This window comes from Myiozetetes cayanensis, unplaced genomic scaffold (genome assembly GCF_022539395.1).
Source record: "Myiozetetes cayanensis isolate MyiCay16 unplaced genomic scaffold, myiCay2020 scf23, whole genome shotgun sequence".
NCBI classification, from domain to species: Eukaryota; Metazoa; Chordata; class Aves; order Passeriformes; family Tyrannidae; genus Myiozetetes; species Myiozetetes cayanensis.
Genome location: NW_026087445.1, coordinates 1,013,215 through 1,040,617, shown reverse-complemented (window position 1 = coordinate 1,040,617; position 27,403 = coordinate 1,013,215). Strand labels below are relative to the sequence as shown.

The 27,403-nt window shown below is 49.9% G+C and overlaps 1 protein-coding gene across 3 annotated transcripts; it reads right to left on the bottom strand.

Moving 5' to 3' along the window:
• Window positions 1-1,468: 1,468 nt before the first annotated feature.
• On the bottom strand, window positions 1,469-27,021 carry FKBP15 (FKBP prolyl isomerase family member 15). 3 transcript variants are annotated; one of them, XM_050319771.1, is made up of 30 exons: window positions 26,887-27,021; window positions 25,477-25,586; window positions 25,099-25,177; window positions 24,460-24,529; window positions 23,405-23,479; window positions 22,199-22,297; window positions 21,633-21,782; window positions 20,839-20,907; window positions 19,592-19,735; window positions 19,006-19,151; window positions 17,950-17,998; window positions 17,114-17,233; window positions 16,781-16,880; window positions 15,956-16,059; window positions 15,205-15,298; window positions 14,423-14,532; window positions 13,959-14,069; window positions 13,330-13,424; window positions 12,628-12,730; window positions 10,823-10,855; window positions 9,142-9,313; window positions 8,007-8,143; window positions 7,604-7,759; window positions 7,016-7,168; window positions 6,603-6,695; window positions 6,059-6,169; window positions 5,145-5,252; window positions 4,217-4,941; window positions 3,728-3,818; window positions 1,469-3,064 (listed from the first exon to the last, which is right to left on the bottom strand). In XM_050319771.1, the coding sequence occupies exons 1-30, from the start codon at window positions 26,937-26,939 to the stop codon at window positions 2,990-2,992; spliced, it is 3,735 nt and encodes a 1,244-aa protein (XP_050175728.1). In that variant the 5' UTR covers window positions 26,940-27,021; the 3' UTR covers window positions 1,469-2,989. The 3 variants fall into 3 exon arrangements, with proteins under 3 accessions (XP_050175728.1, XP_050175729.1, XP_050175730.1); XM_050319772.1 differs by having other exon boundaries at window positions 25,099-25,174; XM_050319773.1 differs by lacking the exon at window positions 10,823-10,855.
• Window positions 27,022-27,403: the final 382 nt, after the last annotated feature.

Below are 27,403 nucleotides of genomic sequence, written 5' to 3'. Positions count from 1 at the left end.
CTTCGTGCTGGGGCTGCTGGGCCGGGGGGTCCTGCTGGACTCGCAGCCCCCGCTCGCCTCCATGGAGAACCTGCGGCTCGGCTTCGCCGCCGCCATCCTCGTGCTCATCGTCTCCACCTTCTTCCTGCTCGTCTTCCTCAAGTAGGTCCGGATGGCGGAGGCGGGGGCTCCCATCCCGCCCCACGCAGCCCCAATGATGGACACAGCGGCTCAGCCCGGGGATACCTCGGGATACACGGCCCGGCCGGGGCTCGGCACCCCCCGGATCCAGCCCGGCCGCTCGGGGCCCGCAGGACGCTCGGCTGCCCCGCACACGAGCCCCGGGGCATCAGACTCTTTAAAAATTAACTTACTGCAGCTCTCTCCTTCCCCCGGGGTCTGGCCGTGCTCGTGTTCCATTCCTGACATTCCCGGCCCCTCCGGCCCCCACGGCAGCGGCTCGGCGGGAGTCACAGCGGGGGCCGCGCTCGCTTCCCCGTGGAAAATCCCCCCTGGCTGCACCTCAGTCCAGCAGGCACCGGGAACGCGGTGAGAGGGAACGGGAAGGGTCCTGCAGCGCTTCCCTGGGGGTGAAACTGTTCCCAGGCAACTTTCCTGTGGGGACAGAGCCTGCAGAGGGACGAGGGAACTGGAATGAGCAGCAGAGACTCAGCCATTAAAGCCAGACGTGGGCCCAGCACCGTGTCCCGTTGTTTCTGTGAATCCAGCACGGGCAGGGCAGGGCTGAGCACCAGGGCCACGAGTGGAGAAGGGGCTCCTCTTCCCCACCTTCCCCTCACAACTCCCCCGTGGGCACATCCTCAGCGAGGTCCCTCCCTCTGTCACCAGAACTCAGCACCCAGGATCAGAATTGTCCCCTTCACAGCCCCAGTGACAGCAGCATCCCCTCCTTGGCCCTGGCATGTCCACCCCTCGCAGAGCCTGCTGGCTCCAGGAGCTCCCTCACCCCCACCCATCCTGCACCCAAGGCAGGTGCACACAGGGGAACAAACATGGTTAATTCAGATCCTGAGACTGGGAGCTCCAGGCCGAGGCAGAGGGAGGTGGCAGGGTGGGGAAGGGGTTGTGTTACCTGCTGTGAGAGGGACAAATCTCAGCTCCAGGACCCCCATCCCTGCCCAGGGCTGCACCTTCAGGCAGCTCCAGAACAGCTTGAGGGGAAGCCTGAGCTGCTGCCAACCCCTGTGAGATTCCCAAAGTCCCCCTTCCCTAAAGCCTGAGGAGAGCCAGGTGAGTGACCCCTGTGACCACCACAGCTCTTCAGCTTCTCACACCGACACTGGCCAAGGTGAGAGCCTGAGGAGCCACAGTCACAGCACAAGGGACATTCAGGGTCCTTCAGCACAAGGGGCTCAACAGCAAGAACAGGACCAGAAGATTCCTAGACCAGATTATTCCTGATATTTAAGTCACTTTCCAAGTGAGAGATGAAGCCAGACTAAAGTAAAGCCCATGCAAGCAAAAAAAATACAGGTTTAATTGCACTTTATTCTCCAAGAAGTGAAATGCGAATCCCTCAGGTTGTCTGTAACGGGGAACATGAAGTGGAACTTGTTAGTTATGAGCAATGACCTCCCCTGGGACAGTGCATGGAAAATGCAGGTTTCAAACACCATCAGGGGCAGCACTAACTCCTGGAGGGGCTCCCAGGAAGCCCCAGCTCAGGTACCTGGCACCAGGGTGGTCTCCGCCCAAATTTCAGCTGCATTTGGCAAGTTGTGGCACTGAGGGTGTTGGGCAGGGACAGGCACCAGCCACACACCCCAACAGGAACACCCAGTGCTCTTTTGGGTGTTCTCCTCCCAAGAAATCACCTTTGGGAGGACCCAAATGTAGTTCCAGTCAGAGGTGATTAGAGGCAGTTGTAGAAACTAAATTGCAGTAGATTTAGTTCAAGCTGTTTCGTTTTATTAAGTGAAGGGAGTTACTTGTTTTAAAGACCCCAAGGGCTGCTAGTTTAGGTTGTGTTAGTGCCAATGAGCGTAGAGTGAAAGTGCTGTGAGAGCCCCAGGCTGTTTGCCCAGCTCTGACCTCGCTCCTTTCCCCTCTTGGCCCCCTCAGACCCAGGGGTTACACCCCAACCCCCACCTGCCCAGCACAGCCTGGGGTGGGTGGTTACAGCTTGTGTTCCACCATCCCTGTGGTTTAATTGGTGCTGTGATGGTCACACTTGAACAGCAGCAGAGCCAAAGGCACAGGAGAGGGGCTGGGCTGCCTGCAGGGACTGTGCTGCTGCTCCCACTGCCAGGGAAACAGCCCAGCAAAAATGCCCTCAGCTCTGGTCAGAGGAGAGGAGCTGGCTGGGAGGTCTCTGTGAGCCCTGGGGGTCCTTCTCAACACACAGGTTGGGCTCCTTCAGCCACCACCAGGTGCTGGTCTAACAGAGCCCTGAGGGTCAGCACCACTCCCAGGGCCCTGGCCCAGCACCACCTGTGCCACAGCTCTGCCCCAGGGCCCACCTGAACCACCTCAGCCCCCGGGGTCCCCCAGCTGCTTGTGCAGAGCCAGTGGCTCACAGGAAAAACCCCTGTCTAGGGTCTCATCTCCAACAGCACATGGCTCATACCCAGTGGTGAGAGGGTGCAGGGAATCTTGGAACCACCCTGAGGACTAAGAAGTGTTCCAAGGAGATCTTCACCAGGGAAGAAAAGGAGATTTTAGTCCGATTTTTTAACAGGCTGTTGCCCCTTCAGGGTCCTGCCAAAGCACTTCACCAAGTTCCTGTTTGCAGAGAGTCTGAGGTTCGTGAATCCAGGGCTCAGGGAGGGGCACAGCAAGAGGATGGCTCCTGCACTCCAACCCCTGCGTGTTTGGCAGCTCAGAGCACCGGGGCTGAGAGTGCCCACGAGTGCAACAAGAGCCACTGCTCCCAGCCCCCTCAGTCTGCAGGACTGCAGGGAAGGCCCTGCTCATTCCCAAGTGTCCCACGCGCCAGGTGCTCAGTGCACAGGAAGAGGCCACGCCCAGAGGAGACATCCCAGCCAGACCTTCATCCCAGCCAGTCCAGATCATCATCATCATCGTCCCCAAACAGGGGTGCAGGAGGGGGACGCCCCTTCATGCTCTGAAAGGCAAACCAGAGGGGAACTGGTCAGTCTCTTCAGCCTCCTGGTGTTTCACAACCAGTGCCCAAATTGCTCCATCAGCTTTAAGGAGCTGGGAATGAGAAGCCTCATTACCAGTTTTTTTTATGTCTCACACCATGTCTTAACAATTAGATTAGATATTGGGAAAAAATCCTTCAGGGAAAGGGATGTGAAGCATTGGAACAGATTGCTCAGGGCAGTGGTGGAGTCACCTTCCCTGGAGTGCTCCAAAAGTGTGGGGATGTGGCACCTGGGGACAAGGTTTAATGGTGAATGGTGCTACACTGACAGCTGGACTTGATCATCTTAAAGAGCTTTTCCAACCTTAAGGATTCTGTGACTCCAGGAGCTGCTTACAGGCTAACAGGGATCAGAGAGGGGTCAGACATTAAAACCCTTCCACTAACCTGGCAAGTCCCCTGACTTCATGCCAGCAGAAGTCTGTCATCACTCTCCCAGCCAAGGGAACCCCCTCCCAGCTCCATCACCAACCCCAGATACTCATGATTTACACAGGAAATGGATGGGAAGCTCTGAGCTTCAGCAGCAGCCAACCAGGCCCTCCACTGCAGTGGGGAGGATCCTACAGCCAAGCTACAGGTCAGTGCCTGAACCAGGGCTGGAAAGGCCCAAATACATACCACTTCCTCCTCATCCTCCTCTTCAGAGGGAACTTGAGGCTTCAGTGGTTTAGGAGATGCTGTCTCAAAGAAGTTGTCATCCTCGAAGAGGCTGCAAGGAGATAAAGAATGAACAGCTCACTCCCAGAGGTTTTACAGGTTGTGTTACAGAATGATGGCAAAGCTTTGTCACACAGGGAAACTTTTAAGGCACAAACTGTTCCCCAGTGCAGGGTGACACTGGGAGCTGGCAGCTTCCAGTATCAGGTTGTACAGGAACTGCAGAGTGCCCTTGTGCTCCCCTGGGAATGTTCTCCACTGGCTCCACCACACACAGGGCTGTTCCCAGTGGAGCGTGCCCTGGCAGCCTGGTCTGTGCCAGTTCCTGGCCTGTGCCATCCAGTGCCAGCACCCTGAGGGTGCTGCAGGCCCCCCACCCACACTGCCCTGCAACAGTGGCACAGCTGTGCCAGGACAGGGGCACTGTGGAATCCCAGCATCACACCTTACCTGGAATCTCCTTGCCTGGGGCTGGAGCCCAGTTCCTGCTGTCCTGGGGCTTCTCTGGTGACAGCTGAGCCCAGCTCTGCTGTGCTGGACACTGAGGGAGGTTGTTCCTTCTCAGGGCCAGCTCCATCCCGTGGCTCTGAGCCACTCCCTTCCTCCCCATTTAAGGGAGGAGGCTCCAAACCTCCCACAGCCTCCTCTGCCTTCTGCTCCACGGCTGCCACATCCACTGCCGGCTTGGCTTCTGGAACAGAAGGTTCTGCAACTTCTGCCTGCAAAGACACTCTGGAGGGACTGTGCTCGGGCTCAGCTTTCCCACTGGGATTGCTCTCCTGCCTGTGCTCCTCCTCAGGAATTGGCTGTCCTGCATGTCCAGGTCCTTTCTCGGGATCCAGGTGGGATTTGGCTGTGGGAGAGAGATGTTCCCCCTGGACCTTCTCCTCCTCTGCCACCCCATTGCTCCACGTCTCCTGCTCCTCCTCAGGAGTTCCAGGCCTGGCAGAGTGAGGAGCAGTCTTGCCTTCCTGCTCAGACACCCTGGGGCCTGTGGCTGCTTCCCCAGGATCAGCTGGGAATGCAACACTCCGTGCTGGGCTATTCTGCACAGACTCCTGGTGGTCAGTCTTTGCTCCAGGTGACCCCTCCTGTCTCACTGTTCCAGATTCCTCCTTTTCACTGTCATGATCTGGTTTCTCCTGCTGCCTGTTGAGCAGCTGCAGTGTCACAGTCTGTAAAATGGAGCAGAGAGAATGTGGGTTATACCCTGAACACAAACCATCAGTTCCTGCATCACTCCTACTCCTGGGCTGCTTTGGCACCCACAACAAATTCTGCTGCCCAATTATTTCAGACTCACAACAAAGATCTGAGTCTTCAGCCCAAGAACTGTTCTCCCACACCAATCACCTCGTGTCTCCCATGACTGTGGTACCTTGATAGTGTTCATGACAACCCCCAGCACTGTCCTGCCACTGTAGGTCTCTTCCAGCTCAAATTCACCCCGAAGGGACTGAAACACACTGTTCATGATCTTCTTGACCTGGAAAAGAGCAAGACAGGGAACAAAGATGTGATTCATTATCATGTGGAGCACTGGACTCAACATCAGACCCTTCTCCAGGTGAAGGAACAAGAAATCCAAACACACATGTAGTTTTTTAGAGAATCCATGTTTCAATCTCCATAATTCAGACACATCAGACCATCTTAATTCAGAACCACTCTATACACACCAAACCCATCCCTCCAAACTGAGGCAGGCTGCACAAACCCAAGGCAGACTGGCACTTAGTTCTTATTATTATTTCAATTTTTAAATCTAAACCTCAAATCTTAAGTCTCAACCAAAAAAAAAAAATCAAGCAACAAAGTGGGCAGCAGGAAGATGGAGAGAGACTACTTATAAGGGCATGGAGTGACAGGACACGGGAGAATAGGTTCCCACTGCCAGAGGGCAGGGTTAGATGGGATATTGGGAAGGAACTGTTGGCTGTGAGGGTGGGCAGGCCCTGGCACAGGTTGCCCAGAGAAGCTGTGGCTGCTCCATCCCTGCAAGTGTCCAAGGCCAGGTTGGACGGGGCTTGGAGCAACCTGGGCTAGTGGAAGATGTCCATGCCCATGGCAGGGGGTGGAATGAGATGGTCTTTAAGGTCCCTTCCAACCCAAACCATTCTATGACTGATTCTAAGACAAGATCTCATCCTTTCCTCCTCTGTGGACTTGCCTACTAAAAACACGGCGCTCTGTGGAAAAAACCCAGTATTTTTCCTTATATCAGCTCAAAGAGAATAACTCAAGGTAAACAGATTTGCTTAGTAAGGAGAAATACTGGAGGGTCCAGCTCACTTCTTCTGTGAAGTCTGCAGGTGAGGATCCCTCCTGATCCCTCTCCAGGGCTCGGATCCGTTCTTCATAGCGAGCCTTCAGCACCACAGCATCTGCCTGCAGGGCTGAGAACTGCCAAGGGAAACCACAGTCAGAGCAGCTCCACAGGCACCTCCACCACGAGCCTCACCAGGGATGGGGGATCTGGAGGGATTTTTACTGAGGTAAAACCTCAGTGGAGTTTTAAGCAGGGCTTTGATAGAACCGGCTGAAAGCAACAGCATCAAAACAAGGCCACTCAAGCCAGCCAGACCCTTGGAGAGCCACAACTGTGTCATCAGCTCCTCAAGTAACACCAGGAATGGGTGCAGCATTCCTGAGATCCCAGTGAAGCAAGGGCTGGCCTCATCATTGGATCTCCTCTGGTTTGCTGCAGGCCAAGTGACATTATCCCTTCCCTCTCAAACTCTGGAACTCACATCCTTGTTCTGCTGGACACAGGTAGACTCAGCCTAGTGATCCCTGAGCTCCAGTTCCCACCCAGCTGCTCTGTTATTCCCTTTACCTTCTCTTGGATAGGCTCCAGTTCCTCTAAACGTTGCTGAACCTCTGACAATTTTTGCTCCTCTGCTTTTTTCGAGTGTTTTAGAGCCGTGAGCTGAAACACAAGAACCAGAGCCCAGCAGTTACAGCCCCTTGCAGGGTCACCCACTCCACAGCAGCTTCTGCTCAGAAACAACCACTCAGGACAGTGCAGGTAAGCAGGAGAGATTGTAGCTGTTGCTTCAGCTTGGCTCTCTCTCCTTCATGAGCCCACCAACCCACGGAACCGCACGCACAGACACGTCCCACGGCCGACACCAAGCTCCAGAACCACCACAAATTAAAAAGTCAAGCCACAATTAGGTGGGAGAGGATGTTCTTTACAGTTATTGGCTATTTGGCATTCCATTTCAGCAATAAAGAGTAGCCCTTTACCTTCTCTTCCAGCTGGGCCAGCTGCTGCTGCAGGGAGTCCCTCTGCTCACACACCTCCTGGTACTGCCGGGCATGCTGCTCCTTGGCCGAGGCCAGGGCACGCTCACATTTGGCTTCCCACTGGGATTCCAGCTCTGCCTGGATGAGTGACAGCTGCCCATCGAGTGAGAGAGATCATTAGGGACACACACACACACACACACCATCTGTATTTGCACAAGTGGTGGCAGCTTGGGGCTGGACATCTGCCCTGGGCTGGGACACCCACAGAGCGCAGCCCTGCAGCTGCTCCTGCCCACACCTCCCTGATCCAGCCACCACCCCTCAGGCTGGGCACAAGGTCTGGCTCACATTTTACATCTCCTGGCATATTTCTAAGCAGCCTTTCACTTCTCAGCAGTCCTGTATTCTTCTCTCTACTACAAACTCAACCTGGGCTTTCTCCATTCCTCTGTTTGACACTAACCCCTAAATCCAAGCAGGTAACGCTTTCATTCTTCCACTACCTGAGCACTTTCATAACTATTTCCTGCCTGTAGGTTCCTACAGGCCTTCCAGACTTGGAGCAGAACTCCCCTGGCCCCTCACCTGCTCTGCTGCTGCCTGGTCAGTCGAAGTCCGGGCCTTTTTCAGCAGCTGCCGCAGCTTGTCCAGCTCCTGCTGGTACGACCTGCGTATTTCTTCCATCTCCTCCTCGGCCTGAGCTCTCTCTGACAGGGATTTCTTCTTCCTCTCTGCAAGATTCTGCAATACAGAACACACAGAATAGGCCAGACTGCACCAAAAAAGCTTCTCTTCCTCGAGCAGCAAGAAATTCTCAGAGCAGGGAACCTTCTCACAGTAAATCAGCACCAAGGATCCACCAGCACAGGGATCTTTGCCTGCAGATGAGTCAAGATTTGCTTAACTTGCATATTTAAAAGCAAGAGTGTTGGGTTAACTTTCAGCAAACAACTGAAACCTCCATCTCTGGTGCTGGCACTGGCCATACCCTTTCCAGGGTCTCCTTCTCCACTTTCAGGTCCATCAGCTCCTCCTCCAGCGCCGTGATCTTCATGTCCAGCTGCTTCCGGCTCTGCTTCTCAGCTTTGAATCTGCTCTGAGTGTCCTCAGAGGCTTCCTGGAGCTCTGCAAAACCAGGCAGGGGTTTCAGTGCTACAGACAGTCAGGGGCTGATGGGCAGGAACAGTGTCTCCTGCACAGTGAAGTCAACAGCTCTGCTGGTGCCTGCAGTGGGGACTGAATTCACCAAGAGCTCCTGTGAAATGGCAATGCTTCCCACAGGATCATGAATTGTTAAGGTTGAAAGAGGCCTCTGAGATTATGAAGTGCAACTGGCAATCCAGAATCACCACCAGGTTCAGCACTAACCCATGGCCCCAAGAGCCACATCCACATGCTTTTTGAATGCTTCCAGGGATGGGGACTCCACCACTGTCCTGAGCAGCCCATTCCAGTGCTTAACAACCATTTCTGTGAAGAAATTTTCCTTGATTTCCAACCTAAACCTCCCCTGGTGCAGCCTGAGGCTGTTCCTCTCCTCCTGTCCCTGTTCCCTGGGAGCAGAACCCGATGCCCCCGGCTCCCCCCTCCTGTCAGGGAGTTGTAGAAAGCAAGAAGGTTCCCCCTGAGCCTCCTTTTCTCCAGGCTGAGCCCCCCCAGTTGCTCTCAGCTGCTCCTGCTGTTCCAGAGCCTTTCCCAGCTCCATTCTCTTCTCTGAACATGCTCCAGCCCCTCAATGTCTGTCTTGTTGTGAGGGACCCAGAACCAAACCCATGATTTGAGGTGGGGCCCCACCCGTGCCCAGCACAGGGGGATGAACCCCTCAGCTTTTAACTTTCCACCCCCTCATCTCTGGGTGCTCTCTAAGATGTTGGACAGAAACACCACGAGATTGTTGTACAAAAGGCATTCCCTCTGAGAGAGGATGATTTGCCCACTTTCAGTGGCCACAAGGATGCCCACACCCTCCAGACGTGTCAGCGCATCCACACCCTATGACTGATCCCGGGGAAAGCAGGAGTAGATACCCCAGAAAAAAAAAAAAAAAAAAGGAAAACCTAGGACTTAAAAAAGAAGAAAAGGGACAGGAAGAGCTCCTGGGGGACAGGCAGGAGCATTCCTACCTGCCACCTGCGCCTGCAGCTTGTTGAGCTGCGCCTCGTGCCGCTCGGCCTCCTGCACGGCCGCGGAGAGCTGCTTCCTCAGGGCCATCTCCTGCTTCTGGTGGGCTGTGAGCTCCAGCTGCAGCTGGGACACCTGGGCTGTGGCAGCTGCCAGCTCCTCTGCAACTTTGGCCTGCAGTGCAAAGAGGAGCAGGGAAAAGGGAAGGGAAGGAGGATGCATGAGGAGGAACTGTTCTCCCAGGAGGAGCTGATAAGGTGCTGGAGGCTTTATCAGGGAACACATCTCCACATTGAAGAGGCAGAGGTAACTTTTTTTGCCATGTTACTGTGAGTTGTTTGGCTGTAACCTGCCCAGACTGACTAGAAAGTTGCACGAGGCCACCAAGAACCTCGTCACCATGTTAATTCAACTCAGTGAGCTTTCCTGGAAAGCTCAAGTGTTTTCAAGCCAAGTACCAGTGCCTGGTGGCTCTGCTCAGAGTTTTCAGGCTATGACAACACCAAAGCCTGGGCTCCAATATCTAATTATCCTCCATGAGCTTACAAATCCCTGAAGAGCCACATAAAACACAGGCTTGTCCCAGCCAAAAGAGCACCTTGCCCCCAGAGCACACCTCGAGCTGCCCACATGGGCAAGGCCAACATTTCAGAGCAGAGATTTCAGTCCTTTGTTGACCTGTTTAGATCCAGTATTGCTGAGTTCAGTGACTCACAGAAAGCCAGGCACTAGTACAGCTTGTTAGACCACTTGCAAACAACATCAGGAAAGGCTCAAAGCATCAAGACAAAGACACAAAGTCACATTCCCAATCTCATTGCACGACACACGAAATTCAGGATGCTCTGCAAAGACAGAACTTGCACAGGGAGCACCTAAACAGCTTCCACATCTGTGCCTTTGAGATGCCCAGCAGGCTTTCACCTCCTTCTTCCTGCTAAGTTCAGGACAACCGGGTTTTCTCTCTGCTTTATCCCCCTAAGAGAATTCCCTTCAGACCAAGACCAACACCTTCTGGCAGAGAAGAGCTGTGAGCAAAACTGTTCCACCTCTGGTGAGGATGACTGTGTGCTGACCCTGAGGGCTGGGATACCACAGCATTCATTTTAGAGAGGAGGCAGCATTTCAGAGACTGGCTAAAACCAGATCTGCTGTCCTCTTATGTCCCCATAAGTGTCTCACTGCCAGAGTAACTCCTGGCATGCTAAAACCAAACCCGTGGCACAGTTAAAACACATGGAAAGGTTATTGTAACACTTGCCTTTGCTTTTAAAGGCAAATAAAGCAAACACAAATGGGAAATCCTACGGCAGGAAGTGTCACTAGATGTAGTTTCTGCAGTGTCCATGCTAGCTCAGCTCCAGCTCTCAGGTACCAAGAATCCTGTGTGTCCTGTACCTGCTCTGACAGTGATCTGATCATATCCTGTTTCTCCCATGGGGAGGTGGAACCAGCAGCAATGTGACAGAATTCTTGGAAAGGGCTCCCCAAAACAGAGGGGGCAGTGGGGCTACACTGCCCGTTATATAAAGCCCTTTTGCAAGTGGAAATCGGTGCTAATTCAAGGTCTGGGCCAATTCTTGTCATGCCAATCAGTTTGTAGCTGGTTCGAGAGGAAGCTGGGCTGGCACTGCCTGGGGCACAACCATCTGTCACCTCCACAGTCAGCAGACACTGCCTCACCTGGTCCCAGCCCCGATCCACCGGCAGCATGTGCTGGGAAGAGAAAGCAGTGACAGGAAACAGGAAGGGTTAAGAACACAACTGGAAAGGCAGAGGCATTCATCAGCAGAAAAGCAAAATGCTTCATACAACAGGAGCCCAAGGCATGCCAGAGAAGCCTTTAAATTACTCCAAGACCTGTAAAAGCTTAGGCAGACAAAGGTAGTGAAGCCTGATGTAAAAAGAACAGCACTAAAGGTCATCTTCCAGGAATGCTGCACAGCACAGGGGTGGGACAGTCCTGCATGGGACCCCTCCCCAGCAATGAAGAGCTGGGGTGTTACTTTTGGTACACAAAGCCTTCCCCTAAAGCTGTGGTGTGCTCTGCTAGGGCCAAAGATCTGTAACCCCAAAACAGCACCTCTGGTACAGCTGCCTGGCCTGTGCCACCAAACAAGTGGGGGTCCCTATTTGTAAGGAAGAATAGATAAAATAGCTTAGAACTCTCCTCCCTGGTTCTGACTGTCCCTAGAGAGCTCACGGGCTGCAGTCACAGGGCAAGCTGGGTCAGACAAAAGGAAGAGGAAGGAATACCAGCCTTCAGATTTACAGTCAATACTCTCAGAGAACAAAGGGAAATCTTCTCCCAGTGCAAGTCATGGCTTTGCTGGTATGGCCTGAAGTCTGTCTGTGTAACATTATCACCCAGGCAGTGACTGCTGAATCAAAGGGGGGGGGTCCTACTGAAGATGAGGCCCAAAAGATTCCTGAAGATCATCTCTCATACTTCCAAAAGATGATTCCTCCCCAAGATACTTATTGTGCAAGCTGGATGCTGTCCTCACTGAGAGAAAGGAATTGAATTTATTATTTCAATCTGACTTATTCCTGGTTAGAATCTCTCACACTCCCCACACATTATGGGTATGCAGCCTGGGCTCTGGGTGGAAAACCAGCCCCCCTTCCCTGTCTGCTCACACCATGACCAGCCATCCCCTGCTCTGCTCATCACCACGCTCTGCAAAGCTGCAGTTTGGGCCATTTTGAGGTGCACCAAGTCATGGCTCTCATGCACAGCAAGCACTTGCCAGCTCACATTTGAACTGGGGGATGCACAGCTCAGCAGGGGAGCTCAGGGCAGCACTTGGTGCAGTTTAAAAAGCCAGTGCTTGAGCAAGCAGAGCAGGCACCATGCAGGGACAGAGCCCAGAGCCCACCCGGGCTAGGCTGGCCTAGGTAGGTATGCAGGATATGCAGCCATGCACAAGTGCATTTAGCTGGTTTAAAAGCTGTTTCCCAGCAGTCCCTTTCACAAAACCACAATGTGTTATTGGTAGAAACAAAACATCTCTTGATTAGTATTACAAAAAGTGCAAAACTGCAGTGAAGAAACTCCGGTAGGAAATAAATTTTTCTTAAAGCTACATTCACTCTGTTTAAACAGAGGGAATAGTTAAGCAATTAAACAGAAGGAATAAAAAACTCTCTCTGCAACTAAATAAATGAAGTATTTTGAACGCCAAAGCCCTGTCACACACAACTCCTCAACACATTGGCCATACAGCTGCACAGTTAACAATAAATCAGGCACAGGTAAATTACTTAACAATAAAGTTATGACAGCATAAAGACCTTCAGTTATATCCAGTTATATATGTGCTGCTTTTGTCATGAAAGCCAACAAAATACTCAATTTTTTTCTCAAAACAAAAGTTGAGAACTACAGTTATCTTAGAAGACAAGTAGCTTAATCCTTGGCTAAGAAGGCTCCAGCATGTTTTAGTGCCACAACCACCCCCTTTCCTGGCTGCTCGTGTCACCATTACCTTCTCCTGCTCTGCATGCAACACTCTTGCCTGTGTGTTCTCGTTTGTTGTCTGCAGTGAGTGGTTCCTCTGCTCCATCAGCAGGTTACTTTGCTCCACATACCTGTGAACAGGGGAGACTCCATGAGCATTTCTGTAAATACACGACTTGGAGCAAAAGGTTCATTCAGAAAGGTGATGTCATGAGGAAAACAGAACTTCTGTGCTTTCAAACAAGTCCCAGGCCATTTTGCATGATGTCCTGCACTAAGAGTCTGGTCTCAGAGGGGTGGAATGGGTGTGCCTGGCACAGAATTTATCAGCTGGGGTAAGTGTATAATGTTCCTATCACACAGTCAAGAGTTTTGATAACTTGATATCAGCTCAACTCAGCCAGGGTCACCACATTCCCTACAATTCCTTCCACCTTACTAAAAAGCCAGCAAAAGTCAAGCAACACCCAGAAGCAGGGCAAGTGTCCTCAAAGACAGCAGGAGAGTTTTTCTCCCCCTTTTACACACCCACATTTACTGTAAATCTCAGCTTTGGAGACAGGTCCTGCAGAGAAGGGGGAGGGGGACCCCCCAGTTCTAATACCTTAAAAAAAAATTAAAAATACCAGAATATGGCTTTATCCTAAAGAACACCTCTCAGTTATGGCCAACCCAGTGTAAGTTAGAGAGTGTGCAAATGCAGAGAGGCTGCTCCCTCTCCCTCCCTTACCTCTGATTGCGCTCAATCAACTCGCTGATCTTCTCATTCTGCTCCTCAATCCGACTGCTCTTCTCAAAGATCTCCTGCTTCAGCCTCTCATTCTCCTAAAGAACAGCCCAGCGTGAACGTTCACCTTAAAGACTTCCTTGCAGCAGCTCCTAAACCTTTGTTCTGTAGAGATGCAGGGCAGTGCTGAGGCTCATTCCCTTCGGGGGGACAGCCCAGGAAGGCTCCGTGCTGTGCTGAGCAGCAATCCCGGCACAGGGCAGGATTTTTCACTAAGTAGTGAAAACCACAAGTAGAGGGTTGTTGCAATGTTGGTACTTCAGCTGTGACACCGCTCTGCAGGATGCTGGGGGTCAAGGCCAGGACGGTTTGAGAAGAGGCTGAACTTCCCTCATGTGAACTTTTGCTATTAAATATGAACAGCTCTGGCTCAGAAAGCCCCCAAACCCCAAACTGCTGAGGAGCAGAGGGGTGGAAATCATTTGTGTGCCTCTCACTGGTTTTGGACGTGCAAAAGTAGATCACATGGGTGGATGGACATTTGGGCCAAGCCACTATGGCTGCTCCCATTAGGAATAACAGTGGGATCCAGTTCCTGATGGAATTAGCCAGGCCAGGCCGGCCACGCTCACCTGGATGATGCGCTGGATGTTGCTCATGATCATGGAGGCTTCCATGGTGACAGAGGAGATGCCAGGCAGCAGGGAGCTGTTGGCACTGCTTTGTTTCTTCAGCTCCTCCACCTGCAGGGACAGGACGTTCTTAAGCTTAGAATGGGTGTAGGGAAGAGTCAGACATGTGCAAAGAGGCATTTCACTGTTCCTCTGCAGGGTAAGGCTACTGAATCAACTGTGACATTCCTGAGGGGCAGGGGATCTCCCCAGACAATAAATCATATAAGACAGTAAGAGCCAGCACCTTTCCCCAAGCCTTTGCTTGCTCATAGCAGTTGAACTGCTACCACTTCAAGGCATGATCAGGTTGGAATTTTAATTAGTGTATCACCTACAAACTTAATGCAGGCATTTAAACAGAGCCACCTCCTCAGACTAATCTGGAGAGCACAACAATAATGTCACTTCAGAGCCATACACACCTTGGCAGCCAGGTGATCCATTTTATCCACGACTTTGCTCACAGCCAGTCTGATTTCAGTGTTGTGCTGCCGAGCTTCTGTCATCAAAAAGGAAGTAACATCCCCAGGAGCTTGCAGGGAAAGGAGAGAGATCTACAGTCACAAGGGGAAAATGCTTCACAGTTTGAAGCCTGCCACACAGGACAGCCACTCTCTTCCCAGAAATAAAAAGGACGTGGTATTTGGAAAACTAAAATTGCAGGTATTTCCCAAATAACACCAACGGGCAGGTTGGTGAGCACAGGAAATTCTTGAGCCAGGTGACAGCACTCAGGTCAACAAGAGCAAAGCCCCCCAGACACACTATAAAAGTAGAGGCACAGTCAAACAACAGGAATGGAAGCTGGCTCCCAAAAACTGAACTGAAAAAAAAAATCATGCTCCAAAAAAGCTCAGCCCAAGACTTCACCAACTGGGATTACTTAAACGGTTCTTTAAATGCCTTTAGTCCTTCCCTATGTTGTGCTTTTTAGTAATTCTTTCCCTGGCTGTAGGCACCTAAAAGTTCCATCCCCTTTCACACTGCACCCAGTTCCTTAAGGTAAGAAAAAGATGGATATTTACTGGGGAAACTTTTGCCTCTATTTGGTATTAAAAAATAAGCATTTGTGAAACAGCACAGCATTAAAGACAGGATGAATATGTACATGTACAGTTACTAAATCTGCTACTAAACCATCACTACAAACAGTTAACTGCAGGTGTTGCAGCCCTCTGAGAAGGAGATATTTTTTAAAACATACCTTGGTAAGGGGCAGGATACATCTGACCCACGGGCTGGAGCTGAGAAGCAGATGCAGCAGTTTGGGGGTAAGCAAATGCCATCCCTGGATATGCCTTGCAGAAGAAGTTCAATAGGTTAGGATTGTGGGTGTATTGGTGTTTTGGTATTTCCCCCCATCCTCACATTTTAAGCCCAAGAGTAAGGATGATGTTTGGAAAATAAAACCCAAAGAACTAAGGAGCTGGAAAGTCAAATTACACAGCAGTCACAGTAAAGGAAAAATAACAGTCACTCTTCTTTCAAGGCTTAGATATGTGCTGAAGTTAGCACAGCTTAAAAAGTTACCCTCTTCACTCAGATTTAAGAAAAGCATGGCATTCTCCACTTGTGAGAGTCAAAGATGAGCCTGTGAACACCTCACTCTGAAGTTATGCTGATTTGAACACAAGGCTCAAAAAGTGCAACACAACTTTACTGCTCATTGCTCAAGTACTGGGAAGGTTTTATTGTGTCCACTACAAAACCAGATATTAAACAAAGCTTGGTTAATCCTCGGTTCAACTTTAAGAAGCCATCAGTAAAGAGGAATTCAGCTCTTTTTGATTAAATTCTAAGAGGCATGTGATGGACACCTGAGTCCCTGGAAATAGCCTGGAATTCTCGTCCTTACGTGCTGCTATGAAGTCCTTGCTCCCAGCAGTGGAGAAGACAGTAAGACTTGGGAGAAAGGACAGAAGTGTCAATGTTCTCCTTGATTTCATGTTGGTTACCTGAAAGCCCTGTGCTCCTCCAGGCAGAGCTGAATGGGGCTGGATCGTTGCAGGAATTAAAGCAGCAGAAGATACTGAGGGTGCAGCACCAGATGCTTGAGGTACTGCAAAGGAAGAGAGAAATTCAGGATAAGTACCTAGAAATTAGTCAACTCACCCACTGTGAAATGGAAAAAAAAAATCCACAACAAACAAACAAAAAAATTAAATAAAAATTCAAAAGACAAAATTTAACACAAGCCTGTCTGCAGCCTTGTGAAAATTAAATCCAGTCAAGCAAGTGATAAAAGGTCAAGAAAAGAATAACCTTTCACAGAAATCCCACTGCTAGCTACATTTAGACAACCCCTTTTCACTCAAACAAAGGTAGCTCTGAAGTTTGTTGACACAAGATGTTATTCAGGCTGACTCTGGACACTGCTCAGCTGACCAGCAGCTGACATGACTATTCCCTCATGGGAAGACGAGTCAAGCCCTGCTGCAGAGCCAGTTCTCTGCTCCCTTCACTCTGATTTCCATCATTTCTAAAAAAAAAACTGCTGTTCAATGGGAGAGGATTTGTAACAGCCCACTTAGAAGTCTCAGTGCCCCCCAGCACACACGGGGACAGAGCAGCTCACACGTGGTGGTTGCTCTCCCTCAAGCAGGAATGTGGGAACATGAGGAAACACTCCAAGGATTCAGTCTTGTGCTTCATGGATAAGGGTCCCTATGGAGCTGAACATCAGCAAGCCTTATTAGAAGCCAGCTATAAACTCCTGGAAGGAATCCTCTGTTCCTGCAGCCTGCAAGTGGAATGTCCCCACAGCAGCCCCAGCACGTTACCTTGTGTGGACACCGTGGGCAGCACTGCTTGAGCTGGCTGGGAAGGTCTCATGGCAGATGGAGCCACTGGCTGGGCTGTCCCTCTCAGTGTATTTGGATCCTAAAAACATTCTGCACGTCACAACAGATGCTAAAGAACAGGCAAACAGTCTGAGCCCAAGAAGGTCTTACCCAATCAACGCAAGAGAACTACCAAGTGGAACCTTTTGGCCACAGAACCAGAGCAGACTTTCCCAGGACCACAGGAGAGCCACTGCTACAGATTCCACTTTAAGCAACACCCACTGTAGGGGAAGCATTGAAAAAGTGCCACTGCTGTGGCTGGTGATGTACCTCTATTTCTGAGTCACTGGAGTCCAGCTGACCCCCTGCTGTCCCAGTGAGGAAGGGCAGCATGGGCTGTCCCATTTTGGCCATCCGAGAAATCAGCTTTGCCTTTGCTACATCTGGGTTCTGAAAGAAACATTTACAGCTACTCTCAGGTTTTTCAGGTATTACAGACACATCTGTCAGGATTACACACTTGTAAATTTCTGATTTATTAATTTTGGCTCTTTCATTCTTTCAGTGATGTGAAGAACTGCTTTTCAAGCATGCAGGATAGCACCATGAATTCATTAATCTGGCTTGCTTTATATACTCTCCTTCTGGGATGATACTGCTGTCACAATATAGAAAAGTTTATCCCTGCACAAAACACAGCAACAAGAAGAAAATGTGTGAATTCAGGAAGCTTTCCCTATCCTGAGGCACAGACACAAAGTCTTCTCATGGAGCGATACAAACTCATCCTGAATGTCCCAGTTACTCTTTGTTACCCATTTAAAACTTGTCCATTCATCCCAAAGGACGAGTAGCCTTGTGAACATCCACACAGTCAAAGACACTTTGCATTTAAGAGGAGAAACTGGCCCTGAGGTTCTCAGGTCCTGCTAATCACAGAATCACTAAGGTTGGAGATGACCTCTAAGGTCGAGTCCAACCATTAATCAAGTCCAGCCATCAATCCCTTCAAAAACAAGGCATTAACCTGCTCTCAGCAAGGGGAACATTCCATGTCTCGCTTGCATGATGCTCACTTTGTCTTAAGCAATACCCAAAGCTAAGCTGAAACCAAACGAGCTTCCCTACTTAAGGCTTCTAATTAATTAGGCAAAGCCAGCACTTACTGCGAGCTGCTCACTGATGGAGTTGGACTTGGCCCGGACAGCTGGCTCCCTGCAAAGCAAACAGGGGTGTGTTCATACTGGAGACATCCCAGGGGAAATTCAGCATTCTGGATTTAGAAATACTGGTTTTCCAAGGGGAAGATGTATTTGACATTTCCTTATATCTTGAGCACTTCATTTAGCCTACACTCCTGGGAGATTCTTTGCAACAATATCTGTAGATATGTTCAGGACATGACTGTGGGCAAGTCTCATGGCTGTGGAACAGCTGATTACAGAAAGATGATTTTGTTGATTGCTGTAACAGCCACATTCTGGCACAAACAGTTTTAACCAAGTCCAAAACCAAACTACTTGTGGCAACAAGAGGAGCACTTATTTGGACTCCCTGAAAAGAGTGAGTGACTCATTTAATATAAGAAACAGATCACAGAATTGTTAAGGTTGGAAAAGACCTCTAAGGTCAAGTCCAACCATTAACCCAGCATTCAGCACTAACCCATGTCCCCAAGTGCCACATCTCCATTTTCTGAACACCTCCAGGGATAGTGATCCCTGGGCAGCTGTGCCAATGCCTGACCACCCTTTTAGAGAAAAAAGTTTTCCTAATATCTGATATAAACCTCCCCTGGCACAACTTGAGGCAGTCTCCTCTTGCCCAGTTGCTCGTTACCTGGGAGAAGAGCCCAACCCCACCTGGCTACACCCTCTTTTTTGGCAGTTGTAGAGTGAGAAGGTCCAAACTGATGTCTGTGCTGCCAGCTGAGATGAGACAGCTGTTCTAGCAGCACCCACAGATTAGTCACACCAGATCTCAGCAAAGCTGTGGAGGAATGACTTCCTTCATTGAAGCCCATCTCAGTTGCTTTAAATCTGAAATCAGCACTCCAGCAGCAAATTTCCCCAAGTCCTGTTAGCCAGGAGCTCTGCCACACTGAGGCCACTGGGTGGGCACAGAGAGGACCCAAATGATGTGTTAGTGCAGCTTTGTGGCACGTTTTTATGGGCACTGCCATCTTTAATACCACAAGTTGTTTTAACTGTGCTGCTTCTTACCCAGGCTTTGGAGGGATCGTGGAGGGAGGCAACAAACCAGTGTCTGCAGAGAAGCCATCCGAGCTGGGAACTGGAGAAGGTGCAGGAGAATCCCTTGAACTCACACTCAGTCCATCTGAAGCAGAGCATTCCTTTGCCAGCTTCACCTTATAAAAAAAGCATGTAGCAGAAAATATGGTTTTCTTTGGTTCCTGGAAAGATTTTCAGAAAGATTTTGTGATCTTACTCCCTGTTGAGCTCATGCACCCCAAGAAAAAGCAGACAACTGATTCAGAGCTGGAGAAGCTGAGTCTTCACATCCTGTCATTCCTCCAGGAGTATTTTGTTTTCCCAAGTGACTCACAAATGAGACAACTGAAAGATCCCAGGACAGTTACAGCAGACGTGTCTTAGTGAACAGCCTGGAGGGATTTTCTGGGTTTAGGGTTCTGTTTTGGGTTGGTTTGTTTGTTCTTTAATTAAAGATACCCATCTTCCCGAGGTGTTTGGTTTATAACAGTTTCTGAGCCAACAGCAGGTTCCCACCTTGCAGACACCCAAGAGCCACAGAGGAGATGTAAAACAGACCCTGGAAGGAGACACTCACCCTCTTGACCTCCACCTCAAACACCAGGGTAGAGTCTGGAGGGACACGACCAGCCACTCCCTGAGCCCCGTAGGCCCACGCCGGGGGAATGATGAGGTACCTTCGCCCTCCTTTCTTCATCCCCATCATTCCTTCTTCCCAGCCCTTTGGTTTTCAGAGACACAACAGAAGAGAGAGCAACAACTGGATCAGTAACATTAGTTTAATTACCCCCATAAAGACAACTTCAGGCAGCAGTTATAGAGAATTCCAAAACATGGAGTTGTAAAATCCTATTTCTCTTCAGTCTGCAGGACTAAACCTTTGTCTTACCACAAATCATAACAGCCAGTTATAAACTCCAACATTAACTTAAGAATAAAGATGCAGATCCACCAGAGAGTGGTAACCTCTCTCAGCATTCTGGGAAAGAACTGGACTCCACATCACTGAGATCTGACTTGCTCTGGCTGGATTTGCAAAGCACCCAGGAGAAATCAGTTGCAGTGAGGGGGATGTGGAAGTCAGAGCAATGCAAACTGCACTGGACAGGATGGCTCTGACACCCAGGCAACATTAATAAGAAACAGGTTAAAACAAAATAAATAAACATGTCTTCAATAAAGGACAACTTGTAACAGGTCATATATGAATTACTCAGGTAATGGAAGTGACCTGAACAAAGCACCTCTGATTCAAACCCTGGGTTTGTGGAATAATATAAGGGAGTATCACACCCCCTGGACTGAAAAATGATCACAGAGTCAACCCCTCATGATCTGACTGGGAGGGTGAAACCACTGGCAGCAGCAGAACTGCCTTGTACTAGACCAGCCTAAAACTTGTCATGCATCTCCACCCTCCCCTGCCCTCCTCCAGGGTGTATCTGATGCTCTGCTTCCGAGGCACAACGAGCAGGGAAGGATCCAAAGTTCTACTCTCAAATAGAAATCTTCCTTTAGGAATAGGGTTCCCTGAGAACAAGGAAATGGTTTAAGTGACTTCCAGCAAAATAAAGACAAAAAACCTTCAGGTCTTCAAAACAGGAAGCTTCCTTTTTACCAAACAGGGCAACTTCTGTCTAACACTGGTGGTGAAAAGGAGACTGGGCTGAATTGGGCAAATTAAGAAGAAAAAATTTGAGTGAGCCAATGCAACAGAGTGTTTTCTAATAAATGAAGCTGAAATAGCAAATATGAATCCTGAACATGATCTTCAGTGATTCCCAGCTCTGAGTTTTCAATCAATGAAAGTGCCAGAAGCTGTACCTTGATGACCTTTCCAGATCCCAGCTTCAGCCGCAGTAGCTTGTCTTTGTTAACGTTGGAGTCAAACACCTGCAGAGTTGAACAAGAACACAAAATACACGGATTTCCCAACTGTTTCAAGGTCCTGAATGCTACTTTACACATTCCCCAAACTCCCAGAATCTCTGCTTGCATGTTATTTCCCATCCCACTGCTTTCAAAGTTAATTCTCAGCCTAAAGACAGAGCTTGGCTACACCTTTTAGTCCATTTCCTGAAGTGCAGTTTCATGAAGGGAATTGATAGCTGCAGACTCAGACTTTAGACCTGCTTTAGGACAGGCCTGGGTCAAGTAAAACACTACCCAGCATTAAATATTCACGGTGTGAGAGTGCCTATGGAAGTTAAGAGCATTTCAATCACCTCCTCCTGAGCAGTAATGGTATCACAGCACCATTAAGGCTGGGAAAGCCCTCTAAGATTATCAAGTCCAACCATTCCCCCAGCACTGCCACGTTCACCACTAGCCCACGTCTCTAAGCACCACATCCAGATGGTTTTTGAACACTCCCAGGGATGGGGACTCCACCACTGCCCTGGGCAGGCTGTGCCAAGGCTTGGCAACCCTTTCAGTGAGGAAATTTCTCCTGATATGCCAGAATCTCTTTATTATTCTATAGGTAACACATATGACCTCACTTACAGTGCCATAAAAGACCAAAATACACCTTTAACACCAACACCATGCTGGAGGTGCAGGTTCCTCCTAGGGACTGTCACACTCAGTATATCAGGAGGTAGCAGAAATGTCTTTACCTGTCCCAGCCCGTTGTTCTGGAACAGCCAACCCGTGTAGGCAACTTCCAGAGAGTCTCCTGCTTCTACTCCCTGCCCTTCTCCAAGCAGGAGATCCTGGTAGAGGACTGACTCAAGCACTGGGGAGCTGTTGCATTTGGCAATGCACACCTGCAGAAGGAAAGCCATTAAACCAGAGGCAAGTCCCACTCATTAACAGTTTGATGTCTTCCTTACTGTACTGATCAAGCCCAGGTTAGAAGTGCACTCACAAGGCATTCCATGTTTCCTTGTGCTGAATTTTGCTGATTAAATACCCCCTGCTCTACAGAAAATTGGTCTTACAGTACTTGAGAGGCTTGATCAAAAATCCCATCAGAACTAACAGGCTCCCTGCCTGTTTTAATTAATAAACCCCAGGCAGGTTCCTCACACATCTGCTTAGGAAGACACTCAGAGCTGAACTCCAGTGAAAAAACTGACACAGAATCTTCCAGCCATAAAGGTGCTCTCAGAGATACACCTTGATTTGCCCATTTTTTCTAAACAGTCCAGCAGATTCTCCCTGGCCCAGAGGGAGCAGTTACCTGTTTGCTGAAATCCATTGCTGCCTTTTCAGATTCAAACATGATGGACCAGTTTTGCCTCTGATCATCATAGAAGGTGCTGTAATTGTTGGGTTGGACCTGTGGGGAAGGAAATCAGTCCCATGAACACACTAAATGTCATTCAACCAAACTAATAAAATCCACATCCTAAAGCAGCTTAAAATAAGAGCTGCTGAAATTAAGCAGAGTCAGAGGAAGAACCCTGCTGTTCTACTGCCCAAGTTCTGAATGCACAAATTAGCTTCTACTTATGTGCTTATTATTGTGGAAGAATTATTATAACTCAAATACTTGAGCAAATATAAAGTTCTTCAGAGATGCTGCAGCCTTTATGACATGGGGAATCTTTCACAAGCTTCTCTGAAGCTCAGTTCATAGTGTATATTTAAATGTATCTATTTTTCATAGATATTATTTTTAGACTTCCAGAATCAATCAACTGGAGAAGTCACTCTTTCCTTACTTCTAAAAATCCACATCACCAGAAGCTGAATACATAACCCATCAATCCTTTAAAAATGTGCTTATAAAACTAGAAAGCAAGGCCACAAACTAAAAACCTGGTCACAAACTGGGACTGAAATTCTATTCACTATTTCAGAGTGAAATTTCCATTTATCAAACCAAGAAATTTTGTGTCATCTGATGACAAGCTAAGAACAGCAAACCAACACATCAATTTTCTGTAAAACTGGCAGAAAACAACTTCCTGAGAGATCCCATTTTAGGGCTTACACTGCTCCAGACTGTTCTCAAGAGCAGGAAAATGCTGAGTGTCAGGTTTTTTGAGAGAAAACATTTCCCTGCTGTCATTTCCTTCTGCTTACTCACTCGCATCCTTCTCAGCCTCTTATCTATTAATTCTTAGCAAGAGGAATTTTGTTCTGTTTGTATCCACTACAGGGCTGCAACCCCCAGAACACCTCCTGTGTGATCAGAGGTAATAATTTACCTCCTACAGGTGATGCCCTTGGTTGTGGAATGTACTGAGGAGGTGCTCTGGAAGAGGCAGATGGAACAGCCTCTTGTGCAATGCCCGAGGAGGAGAACAGTCCCTGTGACACCTCCTGCTGTGTCAGTCAGATGTTTGATCTCAAAGGTTACAAACCAAGGCTTAAGCAAGAATTTCAGTGTTTGCTGAGAATAGATTCCTATCCCTGAGCACTTTCCTAACCCAGAGCTTACCGTGAGGACAAAGCCTGGGTGGATCCTGGCAGCTGTGATCTGTTGCTGCTGACTGATGTAGAGGAGGATCCTGTACTGGATTCCACAAGGAGTTGGGCAAGGAAAAAAGAACAAAGAAGCAGAAACTCAAAACATTTTCAATTCCAAAGCGCTTTGTCAAGCCCCGGGGCCTGAGGCTCAGTATTTATTTGTCAGATAAATAGGACCTTGCAGCAGCATTTTTCACAGCAAAAATACTTAAGACAGTTTTGTAACACCTATTAAATCTGCCTTATTTTCAAGGGGTTTTTATTGAGCTGCAATTCAAACTCATTATTTTGCAATAAAAAAGATGCTCTAACTAACTCCACATTTTTCACAGTTTTCAAAAAGATGGTGCTTTAACCCTTCCATACATACTACCCACCATACATGGCATAAAATAGCCATGGAATCACTTAGCTTGGAAAAGACCTCTAGGATCATGGAGTCCAACCATCCCCAAAGGAGAAGCAACGTAGGCAGACAGCATGAATTAGGAATTGGGGGATATGAAACATGCCAGATCCCAACAGCAAGGACAGATGAGAGTTTTCAAAGTCCCTTTTAAACACACCAATTTTTTGGGCACCTCAGTGTCATGTTCTCAGAAGAACACTTGGGAAGGAGAGATATTTTTGATACACCAGAAGGAGAGAGAATTTTGATACAAAACTTAAGCAAAGCTTTTCTGCAGTAGTGGACAAAATTCTCCTTTATGTTGATTTCCACGTGCACAGATTTGTGATCCAGTTGTCAAAGACATCCTGAATAAATACCAAAATCACTTCCTTCAGATTGGAAAAGGTGCCTGACACATTTCAAAGTACTTCAGGCACAAGTTGTAAGAGATCTCACAAACTCATGGCCTGCAGGAAAGGTGTCACCCAGGTGAATGGGTGGGACACAAGAAAACCCAGGGGGCAGGAAGGCAACAGGGGAACTGAGACCTCAACACCAGCAGCAAAGACATCCTGGAGAGCTCAGAGAAATACACCAGCAAACACTACCATGTCAGAGAGGGAAGTGTTTCTCACCTCTTTGGCAGCGTGGTTCCCCACTACAGCTGCTCCATACTTGCCCTGCTTCAAGTACTGCCCGTTTGTACTGGAAGACAAGGGAGACATTCAGCTGCAGAGCTGCCCCTGCCTCAGATTTCTCTTTACTGTTGCTGAGTTTTAATTCTTGAATTCTTTTAGACTTCAGGTCCCTTTCCTCAGGCCTAAAACGTCAGGCAGCCTTGCTCAGCTGGGAGACACTCCTGCCTGCCCACAGAATACAGAACATTATGGAGTTTGAGTTGAAAGCTGCTCTTCTCCCAGACCCAGGGCAGATGAGTTTTTACATGATGGCAGCAAACAGGCAGAGAATTTTGCTGCTGCCCCTCTGCTCATGCCTCAGTTCTGGAATGCCTGAGACACAAGCCTCTGCCAGAGCTGCCTGAAGCAGTGCAATTATCAGCCCAGCAACAGCCACATCCAGCCCTCGCTCTTTATCTCACCCAGAGCTGCAGCAACTGCAACTCCTCCCGAGCAGAAACTTGGACCTGTAGCCCTTCTACCACACACAGACACATCTGTAAGCAACAGTCTCCTCCCCCTCATGCAAAACTATCTCCCCTGTGTGACCAGGGAGCTCCAGAGGCACAGACTCCCCCAGTCCCACGGGACACTCACTATCGGTAGGCGAGGACCGCGGTGGCCACCAACACCGCCGGGGCTGCCGGGGCCACCGGAGCCTTCTGGGGCTGACCTGCTGGGAACAAACACCAGGAATGGCTGTCAGTGGCACACAGCTGGGCTGGGACAACCCCACGACGTGTTCCACCCACCCCCTCCCTGGGAGAAACTCCAGGAGAACATTAACAAAAACAAAGACTCGTGGTCTGAATTTCGCTCACCCGAGGGAAGCCGGGTGTGGGAGGGTACTAAAGGATAACATAATTCAGGAAAACTCGGTGAATTATTTGCATTGCTGCTCTTGTCAAGGCCCTCCTTCTCCCCACATACACATCCAGCTGAGTTTGTTCCCCACATTCCAGCCCAGTTACTCACCAGCCATTGTCTGACCCTTCTTGGGCTGCTTTGGGGCAGTGAACTGGAAGAATTCATTGCCCTGGCCTGAGACTGTTTGATCCAGACCAAAGAGAGAGGCCAACCTGGCACTAGAGAGAGAAATAAAATCATTTAAATCTTATTTAGTTGGTTAGAACACAGTGCCAAGAACACCAAGGTTGGGGGTTTGATCCCCATATGGGCCATTCACTTAAGAGCTGGATTTGATCCCTGTGGGTCCCTCCCAACTCAGAACATTCCGTGATTTAACACTGACTTTATGGATAATGAACACCCTTAATTATAAGTTCTATCAAATACAAAGTGTTTACCTCACTTCAGAAATAAATTAACTGCAGGTTAAGTTGCTCTATGCTAATTAGCCACTTAATTTGGAATAAGCAGAACTTGTAGATGAGGAGTTGGGGAAGTGGCACAATTGTGTTTCATTTCCTCAAAAGAAACTGAAGGTAAAAAGGACTGAAACTACACAAAAAATGGAGTTGGTCTGCAGCAATGACTAGAACCAGCCTCACATAAACCAGTTGATAATGAACAAAGTGTTCAGAGAAGCCACCTCTTGAAGTTTTCTTCTTTAAATGTCCAGGACACACGTTCTCCCATCAAGCTTTAAAATGGCAGAAGCTCTCCCAGCTGAGGGCAGAGGGTTTAATGCTGGAGGTTGTTCCTTCAAGAGATGTTGTTCGCAGTTTTACAGATTTAAGACCCGCTAAGCTCAACTGGCTCTTGGTATCATGGGATAAGGGAATAATTCAAAGGGCACCACCACTGTCAGTGCACCTGCAGCAATTTACAGGACCTGTTTAAAAAAGTAACTAAATTTGCTAAAGAAAGAGGATTAGTTTATAGGAGCCGTTGAACATAAGCTCGAGGAAAGGGGTGAGGAGTGGGCAGAGCCGGAATTACAACTGCGAGGAATCTTGGAAGTGGCAACAAGTCACAGGGTAGAATAAAACCTGGATGTGCCACACATGGGTGCGACACCAGCAGAAACTGAAACCAGCCCCAAATCGGCACTTTCGGGACCTGCCACCGACCCCTCAGGGAAGCGAAAACGCCGATTCCTCTCCCGGTGCCGGCAGCGACCCCCGGGCGGCCGCACCTCCCGCGCCGGGAGGGGCTCCCCGGGCACTGCGGGGTCCCCCGGGGGGCTCTCGGTCCCCCCTGCGCGGGGCACACCAAGGGGGCCGCACTGACCCCTCCGCGGGCTCTCCCGGCACAGCGGGGCCGGGCACAGCCGGGCTGAGCCCCGTCCCGGCAGGGCAGTGCCGGCCCCGGGCCCCGCAGGCCGCGGGCCCGCCCCTCACGGACACGGCCCTCCCTCCCTCCCCGGGCCGCGGCCTGACCGGCCAGGGCAGGGGTACCGCCGCAACCTCCCCCGGCGCTCACCCGCTGGCCGGGGACAGGAAATCCGCGTCGTCCTCCTCTGCCGGCCCGAACATCGCCGGGACCGGGAGCGGGAATGGGAACGGGAGCGGGAATGGGAACGGGAGGCGCTTCACGGCCCGGCGGGACCGGCCCGGCGGGAGGGGCGGGGCTTGGGGACACGTCACGAAGGGCGGGGCTTAGAGAGCAGGGGGAAGTGGGCGGGGCTTAAAAAGCGCGCCTCGCAGGACCGCAACTGACCGGGGGCGGGGAAGGGGGCGGGGCTTGACAGAAATAGGCGTGGCTTAGTAAAGAGGGACGGGCTTATCGGGGCGGGGCTTATGTTATCCATTGATGGACGGGTGGAGCTGATCGGTGACGTCATGAGGGCGGGGCTTACCGGGCGAGCCGGAGGGGGCGGAGCTTCCCGATACGTCGCTTGACAGACACGTGGGGAAGGCGGGGCTTAGCGAGACCCCCTCGGAGGGGCGGGGCTTAGCGGAACCGGGGGACGCGCCTTGAGGGGGCGGAGTCGATCCCT

Bases quoted from the DNA above. Each gene is read 5' to 3' on its own strand.
- FKBP15 (XM_050319771.1), bottom strand. From the start codon at position 26,939: ATGTTCGGGCCGGCAGAGGAGGACGACGCGGATTTCCTGTCCCCGGCC. The intron at 7,760-8,006 runs GTATGGCCAGTG...TCTGTATTGCAG, and splicing joins AGAAGGAGACCCTGGAAAGG to AATCTTGCAGAGAGGAAGAA. The intron at 6,696-7,015 runs GTAAAGGGCTAC...CTTGTGTTTCAG, and splicing joins TGGCCCAGCTGGAAGAGAAG to CTCACGGCTCTAAAACACTC.